This window comes from Polyodon spathula, chromosome 24 (genome assembly GCF_017654505.1).
Source record: "Polyodon spathula isolate WHYD16114869_AA chromosome 24, ASM1765450v1, whole genome shotgun sequence".
Lineage (NCBI taxonomy): Eukaryota > Metazoa > Chordata > Actinopteri > Acipenseriformes > Polyodontidae > Polyodon > Polyodon spathula.
Window position 1 is genome coordinate 12,570,396 of NC_054557.1, and position 23,535 is coordinate 12,593,930.

Consider the following 23,535-nt stretch of genomic DNA (forward strand, 5'->3'; position numbering starts at 1 on the left):
CTATGTTAATATCTTAATAGTTTAACCCGATTGACCATCAACACACACATACACCTGTTAACAGAGCTGTCTAAAAGAAAATTGTTGATGGGCTGGTTCTTGGTTGTATAACATTGAAAAATACTATTTTGAATATAGTATGCACTACAATCGCCAAACACTGTAAGATAACTACCCCTAATCAATATCCAATTTCCTTTTTGAGAGCTTTAGTCAAGCCATTCATTAATTTCAATTAACTTGTTATTTAGCCTTTGCTGGCTGGAATAAATATAAATATTTATTATCGCATTTCCTTAAACAAAACATTTAAACCCAATGCATGGGGAAAAACCATATTATTTGTCAGATAAACCTTTTTCTTTTTGTAATCAATTTTAAACACAGCTGTTTACTGCCAGATAATATTTTTAGTAGTGTAACTCTTTTATTATAGAATAAGACAATGAAAATATGCAACTTTGTAACGGTTAATATCCCTCATCGCAGAGTAAAACACATTTAACTGCAAAAGCATATTTTGGATATATGAGCATTTCAAGTTTTAATATCAACACACACATCATCATCAGCCCTGCAATGTAACTTACTTTTTTGGATTTGTTCAGTTACAATGTATTTGCACTCCTATTTAGAAACTGAAGTTTAAGGAAGTCCATCATTGCCTTATTTGACTGCTTTGCTGCATCTTCGTAAAGGTTAGTAATAACTTTTAAAGAAACCTGAAGTGGATTATTCGTCTTAAATTTGTTCTGCTAAATATTCGAACCACCATGTGCAAAAACTGATTTCTGAAAATTAAAATAATGCCCCTAAACAGTATAGAAACAACATACACCGACAAAGAATGTACTGGAGAGCACAGATCTGCGAAAATATATATTCAGGTTTCTCCATAAACACTCATTCTCAATAGCTGATGAGTAAGAGGAGCTAGATGCTTCACATCTTCAACCAGTCACTAGAGCCCTTAATAAATTGAAGGCAAGAGAAATGAGGCAGGGTTAGAGGTAGGGTGACCTGGAACAGGATAACCATATTATGTGTTATGTTGTGTTCTGTGTCTCAGTCAGTTTTTGGAATCATAACATGTTTTAATCTGACAAGGAATCAGATTGAAAAGGATGAAAACCAGTTGTCTATGCCCTTGACTGCCTATAACAAGATGTTGCTGCCTGTGGCCATCTGTCTCAAAGCAGTAGACAGGCTTGGCTCACTCTTATCTAATCAACCTTTACATTTTATTTGACATACTAGTTGCCTTGCATTTGAAAAACTGGGCAGATATGGTTACCGTTCTATATAGCGTAGCGTATACTGTGCAGTAAAACATAAATGATTTAGTATGATTTAAAAAAAAAAAAATTCCTAATGGAATTACTATAGATTTACAATAAACTAATCTAGCTTTACTACTGTATATAAGTCACACACCACAAAACCAGGCATTTCCATTAGAAAAATAAAACATTTATCAGAACGCTTACAATTAAATGAAGGATTTTTTAGGGGTTGCTACCCAACTACAGTATATAGAAATTTTTATCGAATATGGTTGACCCGGGCACTCGTCTCACCCTTGGCAGCAGAAGGGTGCCAATGAGACAGGAAGGCTGCCCGGACATTCTCTCCTGGATTGATTCCAGCTGGAAACAGTGGAGGGGAAGGGGGTCGATCTGCAATAGGAGAAACAGATAAAGTAATTAGTCTTATTTATTGGCAATTGTTTGTTTGATGACCATAGTCGAGCTGATTAAACCGACAATACAAACAGAACACCAAAGTTTCCAAAATGCATAAAAAACCATAGAATGATTTCCCAATTAATGTCCTTATTCAATTAAACTCTATTATGAATTACTTACTGTATTGACATGTTCTAGTGAAATTTGAAAGGTTTACACATACTTCATTTAAATGTGTTGTAAGCAGAGCTGATGGGGGTGGGGATGGGGATGGGCACGGGACAGATTTATTTGAGAACCCCCTAAAATGTTTTAATAACAGTAAAAGTTCAGTGAAAAGAGCATTAAGAATCTCCCAACATATTGGGGAAATGTACAACCAAACTGTGGAATGACAGCAGTCCAGCTAACTTGTGTTACATCAATGTAACATTCTAATGTGCATTACAGCACTGCTTGAAACAGTCAACCTACACTTTTTAAATCTAAGGTTTCAAGAGGAAATGAATGGCCATAGGCACTAAAATGAAAATTAAAATAAATACCGGTTGCTCAAGTTTCTTTTTATTGTCAAATATATACATCTGCAGCAAAAGTGAATGGATTTCTATTGATTAAATATGACATTTGAGAGGTTAGAATAGGATTACTGATTACTCAGGCTCCCCTTCCAGGGACAGAGAAAAAGCCTTTTAAGAATTATTGAGAACTTCTGCAGTACAGTAACATAAGACATCTAATTAAAACTTGGTAAACACAATTATTTAAAGTGCATTCTGTATATAATGCTATATGGGCATCAGGAATTTGGATTAGTAACAAACCATGTGCAGGCATTAAAGATTTGTTTGCGAGGAGATGGTTTTAGCAAACTAGTTACTTTTTTATTCTGTATATTACAAATAACCCGGGCTGTGCATGGGGTGGTAGGGGGTGGTTATACAACTTGTGAATGAAATCATTTCTGTAAATTTTAATGTAGCTGGTAAAGTTATACTTATAAAGCAAGGTAAAGTTATACTTATAAAGCAAAGGGAACAGGGGAGGAGGGGTGCTTAAAGGTTGATTACTCAGACACTTTTCAAAATATGACAGTAGATGCAAAAACGGTCTGTAATCTCCTATAATCTACTTGACTACCACAAAGCTACAATAATATCTCTACACAATACAAGGAGACAGGGTGGGTGTTTTTTTTTTTTTTAAAGGAACTACAGGCTGGATATTTGGTTGGACAATCCACATTTTAGGGATATGAAGCATGAAGTTAAATTTCATTGGGCAGTAAAAGGACAATATTAAGGAGGCATGATTACAGAAAGTTGTATTAATGTGGCAACTTTGCACTGGATGTAAGCCTTCGTTAGTATGTCCCAGTGGTTTCCAATTGGAAATATTGAAACAAATTAAAACCAGACTGAGCTGGACCAATGTGAAACTGGGACTAGTAGACTGTGATTGCATAATGACCACACACAAACTACATCACAGATAGAAAACAAAGCTGATTGAGTTCTAGCACTTCAGTGGTTTAACTTGTTGTGTTTTTTTCTTTCATATGTTGCTGTGTAGCCATCCTTTAAATGCAAAATAAAACACCATGCATGCATTCTGTTATACACTCTATTTCCTTATGATTTTATTCATCAGCATATTTTTGGGTTGCCGTTTGTGCAGATCTTTTTTTTTCTTCTTATGTTGTTGCTATTAACCAGTTCTCTGTATTTTTAATTCTTATGCTGCATGCTTAATATACAATCATCTTACTTGTACCCTCAAGAGCTCTTCATCAGCTTATGTAACCCAACCCCCTGTTCTGCACCTGGGTGCACGGCTGTGTTGCAAAAATTTGCAAATCCTTAAAGTCTGCAGTGAATGTTAATTAGCCCGAGTCCCGTCTGTAAGGCCTTCTTCAAGAAATACACGTAAAATATGTCAGGGTAACCCTGGAATTAAAGAACTGTTTATGTACTACCAGTTACAGTGTATTGTAAGAAATTAACTGTATCCTACAATAAAAAAAAAAATTAATAAAAACATTATTCCCAGTCCCTAGACCCTGCAGACTTTTATTTCGTTACAGTGAACTATATTTTTTTATAATCAGTTCAAATCCGGCTATAGAGATGAATGCCTTTCCTATTTGTTCACACATTTTAATTAGACCTTTTACCGTATGCATCATTTACAACCTAACCACTTAACAGGAATCTGCTATACTCATGATATTTACTTAATATGTGGTCTGGATAAATTCAATCTCTCCAGCCTAATCTAATTCTAAATAAGTCTTCACTGGTCTAAACTCAACTAAATGACAGCAAGGCATTTGTGGAAATTAGATGTTGCATTTCAGTGAGTCTATCTGGCATAAATACCTTTCAAAACACTGACTTTGGTAATTAAACAAGAATAACAAAAGGAAAACACTAACTAACACATTTAAAGATAGGCTATAATGCAGGTACTGTGCCTCATTGATTTCTGCTACTTTACATTGGTCACCAAGAGCAAGCTTCACTCAGAAACACCACTCTGGATCTCCTTCAGTGGCTGTCTACCACGCTTTGCAACTTCATACAGAAAGACAAACACATTACTAGCTAGGGTGCAACTGAAGGTTAAATGAGTTACTTAGTTGAACACATTGCCTTCTGCTACATTTACAGTATATCACCACAGACATGTACTGTATATTAATACTTATTTGGGTGAAATTTTAATTAGTTCAGTGTTTCCCTAATGCAAGAAACAAAACCTGATGAAGCTTTTCATTTAAGCACTACTGTCCTATATTGAATCCTACTAACAGACTTAAAATAATACAAGCGGCAGCGGACATGAAGACTCAAAGGGATACTTAACCAAAATTACTCAGGGCCATTGAGACTGCATGTGCTAATATGGTGTAATCTTTTAGGCTTTCGCTAGTTTTCTCCTCCTGTAGCTTATCGAAGTCATTATTAGACTGTCTTCCTGCCACCCGAGATGTGTGTGTTTTATTAAAATGCATACCAATGTTTTGGTGTTGCTTTGAGTTTTTCCCAATTTTTTTGAAAAACAATAAAGTTCAATAAAGTTTGCCCGGATGAAAGTTAATTTTTTAAATACACATTTAACAATTTGTTATCAACCCCCCCCCCCCCCAAAAAAAAAAAAAAAAAAAAAAACAAAAAAACAAAACTAAACCTTTACAAACAACAGTACCAGGCCTATGCATAGTATTTATTATTTAAAAAAAAAAAAAAAAAAACATTTGAGACTAGATACTAGATTTAATGTTCGATTTTATAAACACATACGTCAAATATGATGAATTTTGTTTTATTATTATTATTTTTTTTTTTTTCAAATGTTTAATGCACACAGTTACCATAGATTAATTCTGTTTCGTGTCACATTTGCCGTGGTGTTGCAAAACTACCGAATATGACTATTTAGAAATCGTTTCAGAGCGGGTATAACACAGCGGTCTTGATCTTTATGTAGAGGTTTATCAAAAAAAAAAAAAAACAATAATGATAAAAAATAAAATAAAAAATTACAGCCTACATCTCCATCTTCCTACGTTTAACTTTTTACACGCGTTACCAAAATAGATTTGTTTTCACAGTAAACTTTACATTAATTAATTCAGCTGAAGTCTCGCGGTGTTACCCGTTCAGACATCTTGCATTTCTTCCTCTGAAAGGTACTGAATTTGTCACAGAATAGCAGCTTAAATTATTTACATTTCATTGTTTCTTTAAAGGATTGTGCGGATTTGCTTTTTTTTTTTTGTTTGTTTGTTGACGCTTTCATATTGTTTCTCAGCGGCGTTACAGTGCTTGTGTGCCAAAACACATCTCGGCTTGTGCCCAGGCGTCGGTATTGTGCGTCATTTTCTTTCTTCGTGTTATTTTTTTTCCAATCTGACGACATGGCAACTCCCGCAGCTGTGAATCCTTCGGGTGAGTACTAACATTATTTTACTACTCTTCAGGTAAATATGTCTTACAAGTTTGTTTAATTGTGAAAACAGAATAAACTCGTTTCCTGACGTCTGTCAATCAGAGCATCCCAAGCATTGTGTGTATGCAGTGTGTGCTGCCGAATAGGGTAAGGTTTGTTAAACGCATTGCACTTTAATTTCTATTGTAGTTTCTCAATTAAAAAATAAATGTGTTGGGATTTATTTATTTTTGCTTTTTTTTTTTTTTTTTTGGCAACTGTATGCAGAGACGAAAGTTAATTGGAGATGCAGATTTACGAGTGCGTGCATACATTACTGAGTAGTGTAGCCTACGTGTCTCCTGGTCCTCGTTTTATTTGTATTATATTTAAATTGTATTTTGAGCAACAAAAGTAGAAATTGTACCTAGATTGTGCATGTGGAATTTTAGTAAGTGTCAGTTAAGCGTGCATGGATAGAATGTTACGCATTGTTTGTCTGTTGCTTTAAGCCTGTTGATTCCAAGAACAGAAATTCTGACACGGTAAACATACACAGTGTATTAGTAACGCGTAGATTATGCAACAAGCACTCCTAAATTAGCAGTTTTTTAATCCTCCAGTCTCATTTGTTTTAATCTGTATAATGTAGTAACGCTGCACAGATGGCAGAGACTTGAGAGCAAGCCTGTTTACAGTGTCTTGTGTGCACTATAGTGAACAATGCAGGCGTAAAAAAAATATTTAGTTCCAGGTTGAAACTCAAAACGGGAGACTATTGGAGTGAAACCCCATTATCTACTATCCCAATAATTCAGTTTGTTACGCTGTGTGTGTGTGTATCTATCTATCTATCTATCTATCTATCTATCTATCTATCTATCTATATATATATATATATATATATATATATATATATATATATATATATATATATATATATATATATATATATATATATATATATATATATATATATATATATATATATATATATATATATATAATGTGTGTGTGTGTGTGTGCTAGTGTACATTATATCGTTATGTTTCTTTTTGTTAAATGGAGTAAAATACCCTGGTGTGTAGAAGCACAATGTATAATAAAGCACAGTATTATAAGTGTCAGTAGCTGCGTGAAATAATGTTTAACTGTCCTGTATTGTATACCTGATCCTTCTGTCTACAGAATACTGCAGAAGTGTGATTTCCATGGAAATGTGTAATGATGCCTGTATGTGTAAGCTGTGATACTGGGTGTAACCAGCTGTTATTCCTACCTATTTGTATGGTGCCAGTGTTCTTTATTTATTCTAATCATTATGCAGTATAATTTCAATGTGAGTGGGTGGTATAAAACAAAATTATTTGAGCACACAATGGTATCTATGGAGTGGTGTTAACATGTTGAGCGCATTATTTTCAGAAATGTAATCTGTATCCCAATAATACAAAAAAAGAAACAGTTTATAGATACACAGAATACAATAATATGGCAAACATATATTTATATTAATATATACATGCTGCTTTTTTATTATTAGTAAGTCTGAGAATGGAATCCTGGATTAGTGCAAGTTCATTCATATTCAGTTCATATTCAGTGAAACCATTAGGAACAGTTTTTAAAACCAAAAAAAAAAAAAAAAAAAAATGCCTGAATATTGCTGGAGAATTCAGGACTTTTCTGGAAGAGGTGTGCATAATTTGATACCTTTGTTGCATACAGATTTGTTTAGTGTGCTTGCCAATGCAGAGCGAATGGCAAGTGAAGCACTCCTGTTCGTGGGTTGAAAGCTGCTGAAGAACATGCTTGAGCATCTCTTAGGCCCCTTTTGTTGTATTGCAGAATGGTTAGCAGATTCAGTCAGTGATGTGTCTGCATAATGGTAGGCACCTATTAACTGAAAATATAAATAATTTAATTAATACAAATTGATCAGCCCCAATCAATTAAACACATTATTTATGCCTGGTTAAAAAACAATTGCTCAGTAGTGTAGGCTGAAGCTTAATCAATTCGATTATGTTTTAAACTTTAATGCTCAAAGCTTACAAGTCTAACAGAAAAATAAAATAAAACATATAATAAAGAAGATGCTTGTGGCTGTAACAACTGCAGCCATAATGTGGGTACAGTTTGTGGAAAAAAGAGGAAGGGCTGATTCAAAACTGATCATTTTTCTCAGCAGTTGTTATATGACACATTTCACAGATAGCGTGAAATCTGTGATAACTGTGAACAAATACAGCCTTACTCCTGAATAATCCAAGCATCTTTCTGTAAAATGGTTCCTGTGTGCTCGACATCCATCAGTAATTGTGCTGCAAATAAAATGATTAATATGCAAGGCAGGTAGCAGAGACTGATTCATGGAGCACAAGGTAAACAGATCACAGATGACATTTTCTGAGCTGAATGCAAATAGAAGTGCACTTCAGTCTGTGTTGGCTGGTTTATTAAAAAATACAGATCAAAGGCGCCTTGCTCAAGACTGGTAACCGACAGATCCTGACTGTATAAAATAATAATAAACTGGACCTCTTGAGAAAATAAAATGTGGTCTGTAATATCAGTACTGCAACTGGATACCAGTGCAACAGTTCAAGGGATGTTTAAGACTGAGAATTGGTTATCTGTGGTGTAAACAGAAGTCTTTTCCTGAAGTTTGTGTAATTCAGTAATTGCTTTTGTGTCTGGTTCACGATACAGAGATGGCTTCTGATATTCCGGGCCCCGTGGCGCTACCAGGAGCACCAGTGGGAGCAGGGCAGGTGAGGATGGCAGGGTCCATGCCGGGCCGAGCAGGGAAACGCCGCTCAGGAGGGTAAGGGCTTGACACAGGCTCCTTTCTGTTCCTTCATTTTCCAGCTAAAGGCCTTGAAAAGAAAATATTAGATCTATTCCACGCTGTATGGGTTACAGTTTGGAGCACACCCCCCTGCATGGTAATGTAGTGTGAAAACTTGGTGTAACATATATTTTTATAAAGTTATCAGCCAAAAGCTTCCTAAAGGAACCTTGTGTTGATAAAAATGTTAAAAGCTCTTAGAGTGATATAATGTCCTTAATGTTGCTGTAACATATGCAATGTGGAATGGGCCATTAACACAGTAATATACAGTAGTTAATGTTTGGTTGAAGCCAGCAACAATCTAAAAAAACAAAACAATCTTTCGGTTCACCCTAGAGCATTTGTACAAAATAGAAATACAGTATTACCGATGAATCGCCCACTGTCGGTCCGTAGAATATCATTCTCGCTCCAGCTTGTTAATGCAGGTAATTAATGTGTGCAGGAGGAAGGGGTCTGCCACCCGGTAATTTTAACCCAAACAACACGACGCACACAGGCGCGGCAGGCAGAAATCACGATCGGGTGTTTTAATTTAATCAGTTCGCCTGTGAAAATGTTTTCCTATGAAATGTTTTTGCATAGTATTGTTTTCAATTGAATTTACAGTGTGTTCTTTTCCTAGTATTATATATCTGTAAATCCAATAGATGAAAAAACTTTATTTTGATAGAAAATACAAATTGTGTTTAGTAGAACAATCAGTCATATTAAAGCAGCCATTCAGAATATGTATGTTTGTTAGGCTCAGAAATGACATACTAGTGCTAAAATGTATAATAATAATAATAACATTATACACAAGGGCAGCATGAAGTGCTGTTCATTGAGGGAATGATACACACTACTGTATATAGACTGCGCTCCTCTGAATGAAAGAATATCTATAACCTGAAACATATTTAATCCTGTAGAAGCTCCTCACAGGCGTGGCTCCCTGTCTTTGCTTTGACATTAACAGGAGGACGCAGATGTCAGAATCGATATGTTACAAAAGCTTTCTCACAAAACCATAGGATGACAGCCTCCCACTGCTGTTCATGTTATACTGACCCCTGTGCATGACGAACACCACTGCGTAGTTATTTAGTTCATTCACTGACCAGCTAACGCATTAGAAACAATATGCAGCCGACAGCAACCCGAAACAGTCAATTCACTCACTCAGTGTGCTCATTACAGTCAGTGAAGTGTATTTCATTATCGCACTTGATATTAGAGCTGCACAGACCGATTTTTATGATCAAGCTCTCCACTCTTTTAGCGTTCCGACTGAAACAACTAAAGCTGTCCGATTAGCAACCAGCACCGATTCAAGAAGCTGTTTCTGTAATGGTTTTAACTGGAAATGCAAGTGAGCCCAGTCCACACCATTGACCTTCACTTGAGTGTCATTACCTGCTTGCTGTGGAGAGCTCAGTCAAGCATCTCTGCTTGACATCATTTCCATTCTTTTACTTTTTATTTAAGCTTTTTTTATATATATAAAAGATGTTGACGGGTGGGTGACTGTCTGGCTATTTTTTTCTTTTTGTCTTCCAGTCTGGCCTTGTAGTTAAAATGAATAGTAGATTAACCATGTTAGGAAAAATCATACTTCTGCTGACCTTAAAACAACGAAGAAAATCATCAAAGAAAACACTGCTGTGTAGCTCACTGTCATGTATGACCTGATTTATAACCTTAAATATAAACTTGCTTTAAATGAAGACTTCTGCTTTGGGATTCTGTGTTATGAATATTAAGTGAAGTAAAAATCAAACGTGCACTGACATGTGGGCTACAGAGGGTCCAGTTACAGCATACCATTAAACTTTAAATAAAGGAACTTCTGTTTCTGTATTCTTTTTATTTTTTATTCAGATATATAGTGCATACATCTCCAGTCCCAGTTATAAATGTGCACACTATAAGCTAGTTTAAAAAAAAATAAATAAAAACTTGCAATGTTGATGTACCGCTACCCATACTGTGCAGTTGTTCATAAGAATGTAATGTCCAATTTTACAGGTGGCTGTCATGGTTAGATTTTATTTTACGAAAAGATTAACCTGACGCACAACTGTCAAGTTTCTTCAAATCATTACAAATCGACTCTGCAACACTAAAATTGAATCCAGTTGAGATGTTACAACAACTGCGAAATCCTGAGAATTAAGTATTGAAGTATTGAGCTTTTAAGTCCAGCTGGTGTTGCAGGATGTGCAGGACACTAGTGCTAAATGCATATTCATGCACAGTGCTAAATGCATATTCATGCACATTGCTAAATTCACTTTCATGCACAGTGCTACATGCATATTCGTATACAGTGCTACATGCATATTCATGCACATTGCTAAATGCATATTTATGTAAGGTGCTAAATGCATATTCATGCACAGTGCTATTTCAAGTATCTTTGGCTTGCATACAAAGTTCCAGAAATAATATCATCTGTGTGCCGTGGTCCCCAGTAGAGGCACAACAACATGAGTGCAGAGTGAGTGACATGATCAGTGATTTGCATGTTTGAATCCTGGTTATGTCTGGAGGTCCCCATGGAGGGCAAGTGGCTTGGTTTAGTTCATACCTCCTCGTGCTGCAGAGCTTGCCAAGTCCAGGTGGAGATTTACTGGCTGAGTCCAAACAGCCAGGGTTCAGTAGCTTGATAACATGTGTATGTTCTAGCATTAAGGCAAATTTTAATTGGATAATTGGGTACAGAACACATAGGTAAAAAAAAAAAAAAAAAAAAAAAAAAAAAAAAAAAGATGGATTAGTTGGAGAAATGACATGATACTTGGTGTCTTGGAAGGTTTTATTTTTGTATTCTAGTTTTGTATAGTAGTTAAAAAAAAAAAAAAAAAAAAAAAAAAAAAAAAAAAAAAGCCAGGGTAATGGATGAGTCTCTCCTTCCCCCCTCCCCTCACTTTGGTAGAGCATTATGCTCACCACCTCATACCAAGCAGTCATTGTGATTGTCTTAACCACACCAGGGATGTAATTAAGACTCCCATCGGATAGTCAATTCCTGGTTTTACTATAAGTTTAATAAGACACACCTGAGGTGGTTACCTATACACTGTGGCTAGTCAAGCTCATAGTAAAACCTGAAATGGATGAAAATGCAATAGCAGTCTTCCTTCCATCTCTGCACACTATACTGTGTTTAGAAACAAAAAATATATAATTAGACGCTGTTCCACTGTGTAGCTTGTAATCTGGTTTTGATCTATTTTTGGCAGAATGGACTTTGAGGATGAAGATGGAGAAGGACCAAGCAAATTTTCAAGGTGAGAGAAAATGCAGTTTTCATTTTTAGAAAAATTGAAGACATGTTTAGGTTTCAGTGACTTAAGTCATGCATGCTAGGTACATACAACATAGGAAATAGGTTTCTTTGCACATTTGCACTACACTTAAAATGCCTACTGAGTGCTTGTAACTTGAGTGAACTCTATACCATACATATCTATAGCATAGTCCACTATTTAAGGATAGATATACTCCAGATGTCCCATTGTGCTTATTTTTTTTTTAACATTTTGGTTTGCTTTTATACAGTTTCTCATCAGAATGTCTGCTGTCTTACGTTTAGTAGTGGTGCATCTTATGCTAGGTAATCTTTCTGTATCATTACAATGTGCACATGTATCATTATTCATTTAGTTTCTTTTAAATGTTTTCTCTACCAGTAGGTATTTGTGTTTAAAGTCTGTGTATTCCCTTTTGTCATTTGATTTCTTTTGTTTTCATGCACCATATATACCTTAAGTAATATATTCACTGCGTATATAGTCCTGTATGTGTGGGGTCTGGTAGAGCTCTCTGAAAGTAGAGGCTGCAGGTCAGGTTTACTAAGATTTTGTTGTCTAGTCAAAATATTCTAGTCAAAACTAGAAATAAACAGTACGTCATGTTTTCCTACTGGCACCTGCAGTGTTCCTTTCTAGTTTGCAAACTGTTTACTGCAGCAAACGTTTAGCATACAGTCTGTGGCCATGTAACTTACCTTGACGTCTTTTACCTTTGTCTGGCAGCATTTAGCCAGTTCCTGCTCTCATGTGCAGTGAGCTGAACAGTTTAGCCCCGGTGATAACTTGTTATTGTTTTCCTCCTTCAGAGGGCAACACTAAACTATCACTGGTGAAACTGGTGATTACTTGATGTAGGGAAGAGAGCCGTGCAAACTCTTAGAAATGTTTTAAACACTCCATTCTAGCTCTTATTTGCAATTATACAGCCGCTTTAAATACTTTTTTTCATTGTTGGCTTTTTTTCTGTTAATTGCCCACCATTAATATAACAGAAGTTATTGGACAAATAGAATGTTTACCTAAATACACAGTCTAATGTATAATGTGCATTTAGTAGGCTGTATACAAAGACCACGTCACCATTAAAAGGACTCAAAGTATGTTTCAATACAAGTTAGCAATGAACTGTACAAATAATTCCAAGCTTGGTGTAAATTCAGCAAAATGAAAAAAAAATGTGTGCATGATAAAAATGCATGCCTGGTAGAATTTAAAACACCTAACGCTTATTTAAATCATTAAAATATACTGCTGAAAACAAAGGTACAGAATGCTAAGCCTGCATGCTGTCGGTGCAAGTTAACTGCTTTTAACAGTTGTAAATATTTGCAATAAAGCAAGTTGTGTGTCTGCAGATGCATTTTGTGCCAGTGTCTGCTGCAGTGTAAATGCTTGCCACACTGCTTTGCTTTGCGTTTTTTTTTTTTTGTTCTGCAAGGACGTCTGTGTTGACTCTTCTCTTTGTTTGTAGGTATGATGATGATCAAGTCCCTGGTGATAAGGAAAGATTTGCAAGGTAGGACCAATCTGTACATGTTCAAGAGGGGCTGCCCACATTACATTATGTGCTTTTGCCTGCCATCTTGGAGGGTCAGTTATTTTTGTTTCCTGGTTAGAAGAGGATCGCTGCACTGCAGAAAAGTAGCTAGGTAGTCAAAAAGGAAAGAAAGAAATGCAAAAAAAAAAAAAAAAAAAAAAAAAAATCGACCCATGTCTGAATTCTACTTAGAAAAAGTAACACAAAAATAATTCTGGCAAGGTAAGTGCAGATACAGATTTTGGCGCTTGTAGAACTGGAAGATGTGCCTTGACTGTCCTGACTCCCTGTCTGTGTTGTGATAAATACAAGAGCTTGGGTATTTATCAGTTTAGAAAACGAATCATCAACCTGCATGTACACTTTTGTAAAGTTGTTTCAGTTATCTAAAGTAGTAATACAAATACACTAACGGGACCAGATATTGGGAGACACGTTTTCTTTCTCCCAGCGTTTCTACCAATCCCAGGTTTTCAGTGAGGTCCAGCCCATCTGAACTCACTGGAAGACATGCTGTGCTGCCATGGACACAGGTAGCAACATTCTGTCTCTGTCTGCAAAAAAGGCTAGTTAAAAACAATATTTATGAATGTACCTGTTTAGACTTAGCTGTGCCTCAACATGGTAAGGCAGCCTTTTTTGTGTTGGTAAATCAGTGTTTGATAGTTGCAGCCGGATTCAGAACTCCAGTGTTGGCCCTTGGATTCTGTCTGTACCGCAGGGGATGTATGCCTTTATGTGCACAGATACTGAGAAAGAAACATCTTTTCATAATGTTTGACATTAATGGTTAAAGGGGAAGTCCCTAAGGTTCAGTATAAGCCTCAGAGACTCGCAGTCTCATCCAATCCGATTTCGAGTCATTAATCATGACACCCTCTTACAGGACATCAGAGTCTTGGATTTGTAATACATTCTTTTCAGTCTTAAAATTCTTGTGCATGTGCAACATTATCTGGCATCCCCTTCCTCTGTGTTGGTCTCCATCTGTTGCAGTGCCCTGGGCTGCCTTTGGTCAGACTTTTCGCATCCTGCAAAACTGCAGGACAGGTGACAGTCGCAGAGTGTCCTGTGAAAGGGGAAGCTCTATCCAGCAAAATGTTGGCTCTTCTGTTTCAGATATTGTATTTTTTATTTTTTTTATTCCAGGGAAAATCACAGTGAAATTGAAAGACGTCGTCGTAATAAGATGACACAGTATATCACAGAGCTGTCTGATATGGTGCCTACCTGCAGTGCACTGGCACGGAAGCCAGACAAACTTACCATCCTGCGAATGGCCGTGTCTCACATGAAATCCATGAGAGGGACGGGGAACAAGTCTACTGATGGAGCTTATAAACCTTCATTTCTAACAGAGCAGGTTGGTTACTGTGCAGGGCTTCATTCTAGATCTTGTAAGATAAGATTACTGACATCCTTAAAGTAAACATACCCTGGCACCTTTTAAAAAAAAAAAAAAAAAAAACAACTGAGTTGCATTAGTTGACACTTTCAAAGTGCTGGTGTCTTCATTCATAGCTCTTTCTTGGAGTGACATACTTCTATGCTGTTTAAGCTAATGATTAACATGGGACCATAGATGCCAGTTATATCAGATGTCTGGGAATGTGGTCTGCAGGAAGGCGTTTGTGTTTCTGATATGAAAGTATCTGTGTGGTCTGATTGCAGTTTTTGGTTAGTCCTGCTGTAGAGCTTGTGTGTCCACTGTCTACACAACTGAAAATCAAACCCCAGATTGAATCTTTGCTTTTTTCTTTAAATTATTCCAGCTGTAAATGTGGGAAGCAGTTGGACCCTGCAGGTAACGCTGGGATTTTAAAATGTTATTTTATTTTATTTAAGGAACTGAAGCATCTGATTCTGGAGGCTGCGGATGGGTTCCTCTTTGTTGTTGCCGCGGAGACCGGTAGAGTGATTTACGTTTCAGACTCGGTTACTCCAGTCCTCAATCACCCGCAGTCAGAGTGGTTCGGGAGCACTCTGTATGAACAGGTACACCCAGACGACGTGGATAAACTGAGAGAGCAGCTGAGCACGTCCGAAAGCTCAATGACAGGTACGGTAAGGGGCAGTGTCCCTCACAGCTGTTTCATTTTGTTGCCAGTCCTTTGATGCATGTTTTCATGCTGCATTGATCTTTTGTAAACAAAATAGGGGTAAAGGAAGTTAAAAGCCTTCTATATGTACCTTATTTTGCTTTTGTAAATAAGCTATTCATTTTTAGGTTTAATTCTAGATTGATGGGACAGTTTACTATTACAGCCACAAGGTGGCGCTCTAAACTTGAACATGAGACCAAGAAAACCGCTTGGCTGTTACAAAACTGTTTTTGAAAAAAAAAAAAAAAAAAAAAAAAAAAAAAAAAAAAAAAAAACCTCATGGAAATGCATCCCATAATAATAAAACATACATTTAAAGGCTGTGTTATGCTGTCACAAAAATAAATATCAATATGTATCGCGGTAGTTAATAACCTTAAGGGCAAAACAGAAACACTACTGTATGTGACATTTATTAAGCATAGCACATTACTCATTGTGTGCTCTTAGGAGCCACATTCCCAAAATATCTGTCAATTGTTTTACACCCTTAGGACTAATCAACCTAATTTGTCCAATTCATCATGTTTTCTTGCTATTTTTATCAGGGTAGATTGTTTAGAGTTCGCTGTGTTCCTGTAATGTCCCTGGAGTGTTATTTATGAGTAAAATGAGCTCTAATTACGAGTGTGCTGAACTGTTTGAAATGATTTGTAGCGTATCTGAAAGGTGTCTTTAGGAGTGTATGATTGCTTAGATACCGAGGAAAATAATGCCATTTATTTGCATCTTTTACAAGAAATTATACAGAAGTACATTTTGGGTTGTGTACAGTATTTATTTAACTACCTCCCAGCTGTAGTATTTCTGGCAAATAGAACGTTTTATTTAAAAAAAAAAATGTAACTACCATAATCCTTCGAATATAAAACACCATCAAATTTAAGATGCAGCCCAAATTTACCACGCTCAATGTCAGGAAAAAATAAAACATCAAATAAATAAGCATTTACAAAGATGCAACCTCAGTTACACACATGGAGGTATTTTGAGGCCGTCTGCTATCACACAGCATTACAGTTATGTGCCTCTTCGCATTTCCAGTCTGCTATCACACAGCATTAAAGTTATGTGCTGCTTGCATTTACAGTCTGCTGTCACACAGAGCATTACAGTTATGAGCTGCTTCTCACTTCCTGTCGTGATTACTCACACCTGTTTTTCTCTCAGTTTGTGAACTGTGGTATTACTTGACATGTTGAAAAATACGGGGGTCTGATCAGCATTTCCGATCTGTCCAAGCTGGTACTGTGTGTTAGAAATGCTGAAATTGTAAAAGCTTCTCTTTGAATTCCTCAGGATGCTAATGACGTTTCTTTGAAAATGGCTGCCTGTATGTCATGGATGATTCAAGATCGGGCAGTAACGTTTTGATTCATCTTTTCTCTGCAGTCAGTCACGTTGCTGTTTGTGTACTCTGGTAGTCACATCTTTTGTTGGAGATTGTAATACACCCCTCACTATACTGTACAGGAATTTAAAACGCAGACTGTTATTGAGAAGACAGTGGTTTAAATTTGAAGGAATATGGTGTCTTCCATAACTATGAAACACTCCATGGTGGCATATGTAGTAAAACTAAAAAGAAACATATTTCAGTGACAGGTGCTTTGACTGTATTCTGTCTCAGGCTGATCAAGACCTATAGTTGAAACATTTTTAATTATAATTGTATATGTTTCTTTTAGCATAATTACTTTTTATTTAATATTCAAAAAAATCTTATCATATAATATTGTGTTTAAGAGATGTTATGTTTATGATTTGAATAAAGTTGGTATTTAGAACCTTAAAATAGATCCCTGGTGTAAACTGACCACTTAAAATTGTGTTCAACTTTACAGCAAATCTAAAAGAATATGAGATTGTTTGTTTGCCTGGTATAATACCATGGCTGAGTCACACCGATTGACTCGCAGTATTTTTCCAGTGTGCCGTATAACTTGCAGTGGGAATCAGGAAATGAACAAACAAAAAATGCAATTACTTCATTGCAGTTTAATCTGCAGACAGTACTTGAATAGGGTTCTGTTCAGATATTTATACATGTATGATATCTAGATTTGTGAAAAATCCTCATTTAAAGCCACTATTAAAATAACGCTGACAAACTGTCATTAAAAACAATGTTGATGTTCGCTCCTGCCTAATTTATGTAATTGGCCCTTTATGAGCAATAATCCACTGGCCTTTTCATCTGCACACAAGCCAGACATACCCAAACATATCTATTCTTGCGCTGCTAAAAACCAAAGCTCTTGTACAGGTATCAGCATTAATACAGTTAATGCTTCATCGTTACAATATGTGTGTAATGTATTCGGTTGGTAATGTGCACTGAATAATTGGGTATTAGCATACAGCAGTTTGCTTTGAAGTTGTGAGTTGGTTTTCTGTCGGGGAAAATACAATTTTTGTTAATACAGACCCAAAAAAAAAACAACAAACATTGAATTTATTTTTAAATAATTGCTCAGACAACATTCTTGTCCTGTCAGCTGTGGTTTATTAAGCCGTTGAAGTGCGTGTGCTGTATAATAACGCCTATGGTGTTGATGATAGAAACACAAACGCCTAGGGGTTTATGGATCCTAACTTCATATCTGCTACAATTAAAGCTGCTTTTATTATAGCTGAGTATATAATTTAAGGAGGCACGTTTTATGTGGAATGAAAACACAAGTCTCTCTCTTTTAAGCCTTTCAACTTTAATAAGCTGCAGATCAAAAGAACTACCTGGAGAGGGGGGGGGGGGAGATTGAATATGCATATATTTGAATATACATATTTTTGCCAGTTTACTTTTTGGAACCGCAATATCATATTGAAACTGTCATAGGATGTAAATGAAGTTAAACTGTTATGCAATCTTAACTTACAGGATACAGAAATGTCTTCTTAGAGTTACTGCGTGTAATCTTTACTTGGTTATACTTTTCTTTTATGAACAGAGTTGTTTGTACATTTAGCAAAGTGTTTGGTGGAGCCAGCTGATAATTTGTTATGTAGTGTTTCTTGTATGTGTCATTAATGTTTGCTAACAGTAAGCACAATGGAATTATTGAGGCCACATGACTGCTGCTTTGGCATTATAGCCCGTCAGCCTGAACTTTGCAAGCCATTGAAATGTTTTCTTTTGTTTCATCTAGGCTTACAGATTTGATACTTTGCTTGTCTGTCTTATTTTATGTAAATAGAAAAGTAAAACTGTATGTGCTACTATATAATACTGATGTACTATTAAATAATTGGCCCGCTGAGTATACTCTCTTAACACAATGCTATTTATTAAGACAAGTCCTTTGAAAAGTACTTTTCATTTGGTAATCTCTCTCTCCAAATAGTTGCCATGTGAAAACTAGGCTTGTGCAGTGAACATAGACTATCCCTGTTCAGGCCTGACTTGTAGACCGTAGGCTTGGTTATGTTTGTATTAATGTGTTGTTTTTTTAAACCACAGGACTGCACCCTTGCAGTGTCCTCTGCGTATGAACAGGTTGTCTCTTTAGTTCAGACACGTGTGTGCAGACTTACCCATCTGAAAAGCATGTCTAGGAAATACCTGTCCTGTTGCGCTCATAGACATGCACACAGTGCATTCTGACACAAGGCAGTCTTTGTGTTTTTTTTCTCTGTGGCATTTCATGGTCTGCATCAAAATATTTTCTTTGAAATGAAACCTGGTAATTTTTGTTTATTTTGTATTATCGAGACTTTTTAAATGAACCTTGTTTTTGTGTTTATTTTAAACACTTAGGTAACATTCTCTGTACTGGAGTAAAATCTGGGCTACAGTGTGATGGACTGAGGTTTTTTTTCTACTGAAACAAGTTTCTTCATGTTTTCTGGTGTGGTCCTTTTATTTATATATATATTTTATTTTCATTCAACACATGTGGAACACAGAAATGGGAGAACACATTCGCCAAGCATATTAATACTTTGAGACTTAATCTTTCCTTTCTAAGGCTGAATTTTGCTTGGATCAACATCACATACTGTCATCCTGCTTGATCTCTCATCCACTAATGTTCATCCGTTTCCTGTTGTTTTCATAACATTTCTGATTTGAAAAATATTCACGCTTGGTTTTTCGACATCGCTCGGGTTGTGCCGTTGTGTATTTTTCTTCCTCCTGCATCCTACTGAGCCTTTGCTGGCTTCTTGATCATGTGTTTCCAAAGCAAATCTTTCACACAGTGCATTTACAGCTTTCAGAGGAGACCGTGAAGAATGCAGGGGGCATTGCAGCACTCCTAAGTAATAATTTGACATTAAAACAATGTGAAATAACCAGTGTGCTCTAAACAAAGGAAACTGATACTCGTCTTATAGTGAACAATTATTCACACACATGGAAAATATACCAGCTCTGGGATTGTTCCCTCTCATGCTGATTTCCAGAAAGGTAGTGAGCTGTGTTCAGTGGTATGTGTATGGTGTGCCCCAAAGAGTGGACTCCAGTACCTGCAAAGCTTGGTTTACAATGTTAATAAAGAATGGTAGAAAGTCAGGCAGGTTGTGATGCATCTTGTCTGTGTTTCTCTGTGGAACTTTGTGCTCAAGAAAGATCTAGTCTGGATAACATTGTTTTGCTTTGAGCTGACTTTGAAGGTCAAGGTCGCAAAAAGAAAATGTTGGTGCTATCCAAAGTCTGTAAAGTTTATCCATGAAGTGGCTTGTCACAGCCCCTTCACAAACCCCCTGAGTGTGATTGCCTTCTGACCTGGCAGCTAAAGTTGCCACCCCTTTGCATGGAATCTACCACTTAAGAATTATAAATTGGGGGGTTTGTTTGTGGTGAATGATTTCAAGTCTATGTTATATTATTCTGTTATTGAGAAATGGCTTTGGTGATTGACGAGTGGAATTTTAATTATGTTTGTTTAAACCTCCGTTGTAGTTTTAGACAGTGAGTGGGCACAGTGTAACCAGTTGATGGCATAGCTTCTGTAGGAGTGTTATTGTAAAAGTAAATGTTGCCTCATTGAGATTAGTTTCCTTGCTAAAGTCATGCGTAGTATTGTGTATAACCTGCAGTTATGTGGCCCGTCTGCCTCTGCCAGATCTCAGAACCTAAGGAAGGCTGGTTCAATACCTGGATAGTAAAGCTCTCCCTGTTATCTTTTGTTGTTCTTGTTCAAAACTGAACACAGAACATCATGTCTGCACAAGTTGTTTCAGAACTGCAAACAGTATTGTGGTTTTGGCATTTTGATCCCTTTTTGCCGGAGGTGTTTTGTTTTAAGAAAATGGTTTGGTGTTTGCCTCATGTGAACTCTGCTGGGGGGGAAAAAACTTTATATGAATAAATAATTCCCTTGAAACATGATCGTGTAGTGAATTGTTTTGTTAGTATTTGTGAAGAAATAGTTTGGTGTTTTAATTAGTTTTGCAGACAGACATGATATTTAAAAATATTTAATATATGTTTCTCATGATTGTTGATCCAGACAACTATATATATATAATATATCACACACACACACATAAACCTGTAGTATAGGACTTTTCCTTGTACAGGATTGGACAAAAATCTGCTTCAGTGTAACAACCAGGGTGCATCTAAAGGTGTACCGTTCAAGGTGTTTGCAGCAACAAGGTTTACTGTTTCTTCTGTGTTTTACGCATCCGTTGCAGATAAATTTTATATGTCTTATTCTGGCTTTACAGCACACGCTGTTTAAGTTGTCCAAGTGTGAATGTCGGAGACAATTATGTCCTACGGTTTTCAGGTTGATTGTAATTTCTATCTTAACAATAACCCAGAAACAGTTCTTTACTCATGATGTCCTGCTCAGCCTCGTGTTTCTTCTTTGGACTGAAAGACACATGTTCTGTAACAGAAGGGATTTTCAATTCTTGGTTAAGAACATCGTTATTTTGTGCTTGTTGAGCCACAGAAGTATAATGAGTCTATCCTATCACTGATAACGCCTGTCTGAATAATTCTGGCTGAACAATCTGTGTTCTGAGAATTCAAACACCACAAAAGTCAAAACTGCTCCCAGAAAATCTGAATTGGAAGATGATTCAGTGGAAGAAGTTTCTGTTTTTGTATTTCTTTTTTTAATATATTTTAGGATGATCTTTGTGTACAGCAAGTGTGGTTAAGAAAATAGTGTTACCTTTAATTCTGTACTAGTCTACCTGTAGTCTTGATGTGGTTATAGTGTAGTCCATTGTATATGCTTAAATATGGTACAGTATTAACAGTACTTATGATATAATTTATATAAACATCTTTGCACTGCATTATTCACAAAAATGTATATTAATAAATGTAAAATGGTAAAGTGTCATAATGCTTCAAATGTATATATGGATATATGTCATTGAAATACAGACTATTAAAGCATTTCTGATGGCCTAAAAATGGCATGTGGTGCGTATTTTGACTTGGATCAACCTACAGTTAATAAATAGTTTTTGATTAAAAAAAATAGTAGATTCCACATGTCGAAGGTATATTTAAAAAAAAAAATAAAATAAGGGAAGACATTTAAGATGCATTCCATTGGAGAGTTATGTCATTGGAATTTTCGCTGATAAAAATAAGTACAATTCTGTTTAACATCTGGCAGCATTTTTTATCAATAAATCTATAAAATGTGTGTTGGGTGTTTATCTTGATGATGGTACGTGAACAGCTTTGTTTAATAAAGGCCATTTCGAGTAATTGGTGGATTTCCATTATATTAAAGAAAGTAAAATATAAACTGGATATCAAATAAATTCATCTTTTACGTCGTAGTTAATTTAATGCATTAATTTGTTTCAAGTACCACATCCTTTTATATAGGAAACATGTGTTGTTTTCACACGAGAGTTGTGATCACAATCAGGAAACGCTTATTAACTGGCAGTGATGTAATTAACTAACGGTACTTTTTTTTTTTTTTTTTTTTTTTTTTTTTTTTTTTTTTTTTTTTACTAAGACTGAACATTTGTCCTAAATCACTTGGATGCTGGCTTGGCACTTGCTGTTCTGGAAAGGGTCGTTAACAGACTAGTTCATCAATACTGTGTGTTGTGTCAACCGTCATCGTTGTGGGATGCTGCTCAGTGATAATTATGAACAAATCTGACTGGAAAAAATACATTATGCGCTAGCAGAGTGTGATATACCCAATGGGCTGATATCATTCTCATGTTATGCAGCGCATTCCGTCTTCTTGTGTAATCTTTAAAAAGAATGACTTTTTTGTTTTACATGGGATATTCTGTCATGTCCCAAGATTAGTGGCAATTAAAATTTTTATACACAGGATTTTCATGTCTGGATATTCGCTGATAATTTTAAATATTCATTTGTTTTTCAAAAAGTAATAAAATCCTATATATTGGCTCTGAACGCAGGTAGGTAGTATATAATGTCCTCCTTTCTTTTTTCATCAGGACGCATTCTGGACCTGAAGACGGGGACAGTCAAGAAAGAAGGCCAGCAGTCCTCCATGAGAATGTGCATGGGATCGAGGCGTTCCTTTATTTGTAGATTGAGGTAAAGTCATACCTTCTGAGGACCCATCTTCTCAGGATTAACCTTTGACCTCCTCGATGGGATTCGACACAGTATACTGTGCTATTGCTGCAGCCTCCCACTTCACACATTGTTTGCTTGTTTTTCGCTACAAAAAAAAGAGAAGTTTCCGATTTTTAACAGACTGGCTTGTTAGCAGCGTCTATCGCCACCCACATCTCCGCTGTATTTACCTGAGTGTGAGTCGCTGATTGCTTGTGCAAAAACTCATCGCGTGAGGTTCAGTTTCGTTGCCGGAATGCAGCTTGTTATGTTTTTGATCCACCTCGCCCAATAGCTTTACTTTGTTATGACAGCTGTCTTCATAAATAAGGGAATGGCTGCCCTTTGTTTCCTATCAACAGGTTTTTTTTTTTGGGGGGGGGGGGGGCATTCTTTTGTCTTGGTGTATTGATATTTATCTGCTGAGATCATTGCACTTTGGTTTTATTTTTCAAAGATGGGTTTAAAGTTTGACATGTGTTTCGTGATTTAAAAACATTACATTCAGAAAGCGTTAGTAGAGCTGTAATCAAATTAGAATGTTATTTACTGTAGTCCAGGTTTTTTTTCACCATCTGTTTGGCAGACATAAAGCTAATCGTGACC

At 36.2% G+C, this 23,535-nt stretch overlaps 1 protein-coding gene across 5 annotated transcripts in view; it reads left to right on the forward strand.

Moving 5' to 3' along the window:
• The first annotated feature begins 5,333 nt into the window (after positions 1 to 5,333).
• LOC121298898 (aryl hydrocarbon receptor nuclear translocator 2) overlaps positions 5,334 to 23,535 on the forward strand; it is a 38,157-nt gene continuing 19,955 nt past the window's right edge. For 2 of the 5 annotated variants that reach the window (XM_041226197.1, XM_041226198.1), the window contains exons 1-6: positions 5,335 to 5,635; positions 8,328 to 8,442; positions 11,697 to 11,744; positions 14,455 to 14,668; positions 15,151 to 15,364; positions 22,806 to 22,908. In XM_041226197.1, coding sequence (XP_041082131.1) covers positions 5,605 to 5,635; positions 8,328 to 8,442; positions 11,697 to 11,744; positions 14,455 to 14,668; positions 15,151 to 15,364; positions 22,806 to 22,908 — 725 coding nt within the window. In that variant the 5' untranslated portion in view covers positions 5,335 to 5,604. Of the gene's footprint in view, positions 5,636 to 5,738; positions 5,784 to 8,327; positions 8,443 to 11,696; positions 11,745 to 13,239; positions 13,285 to 14,454; positions 14,669 to 15,150; positions 15,365 to 22,805; positions 22,909 to 23,535 lie in introns of all 5 variants that reach the window. The other 3 variants (XM_041226196.1, XM_041226194.1, XM_041226193.1) reach the window with 3 other exon arrangements.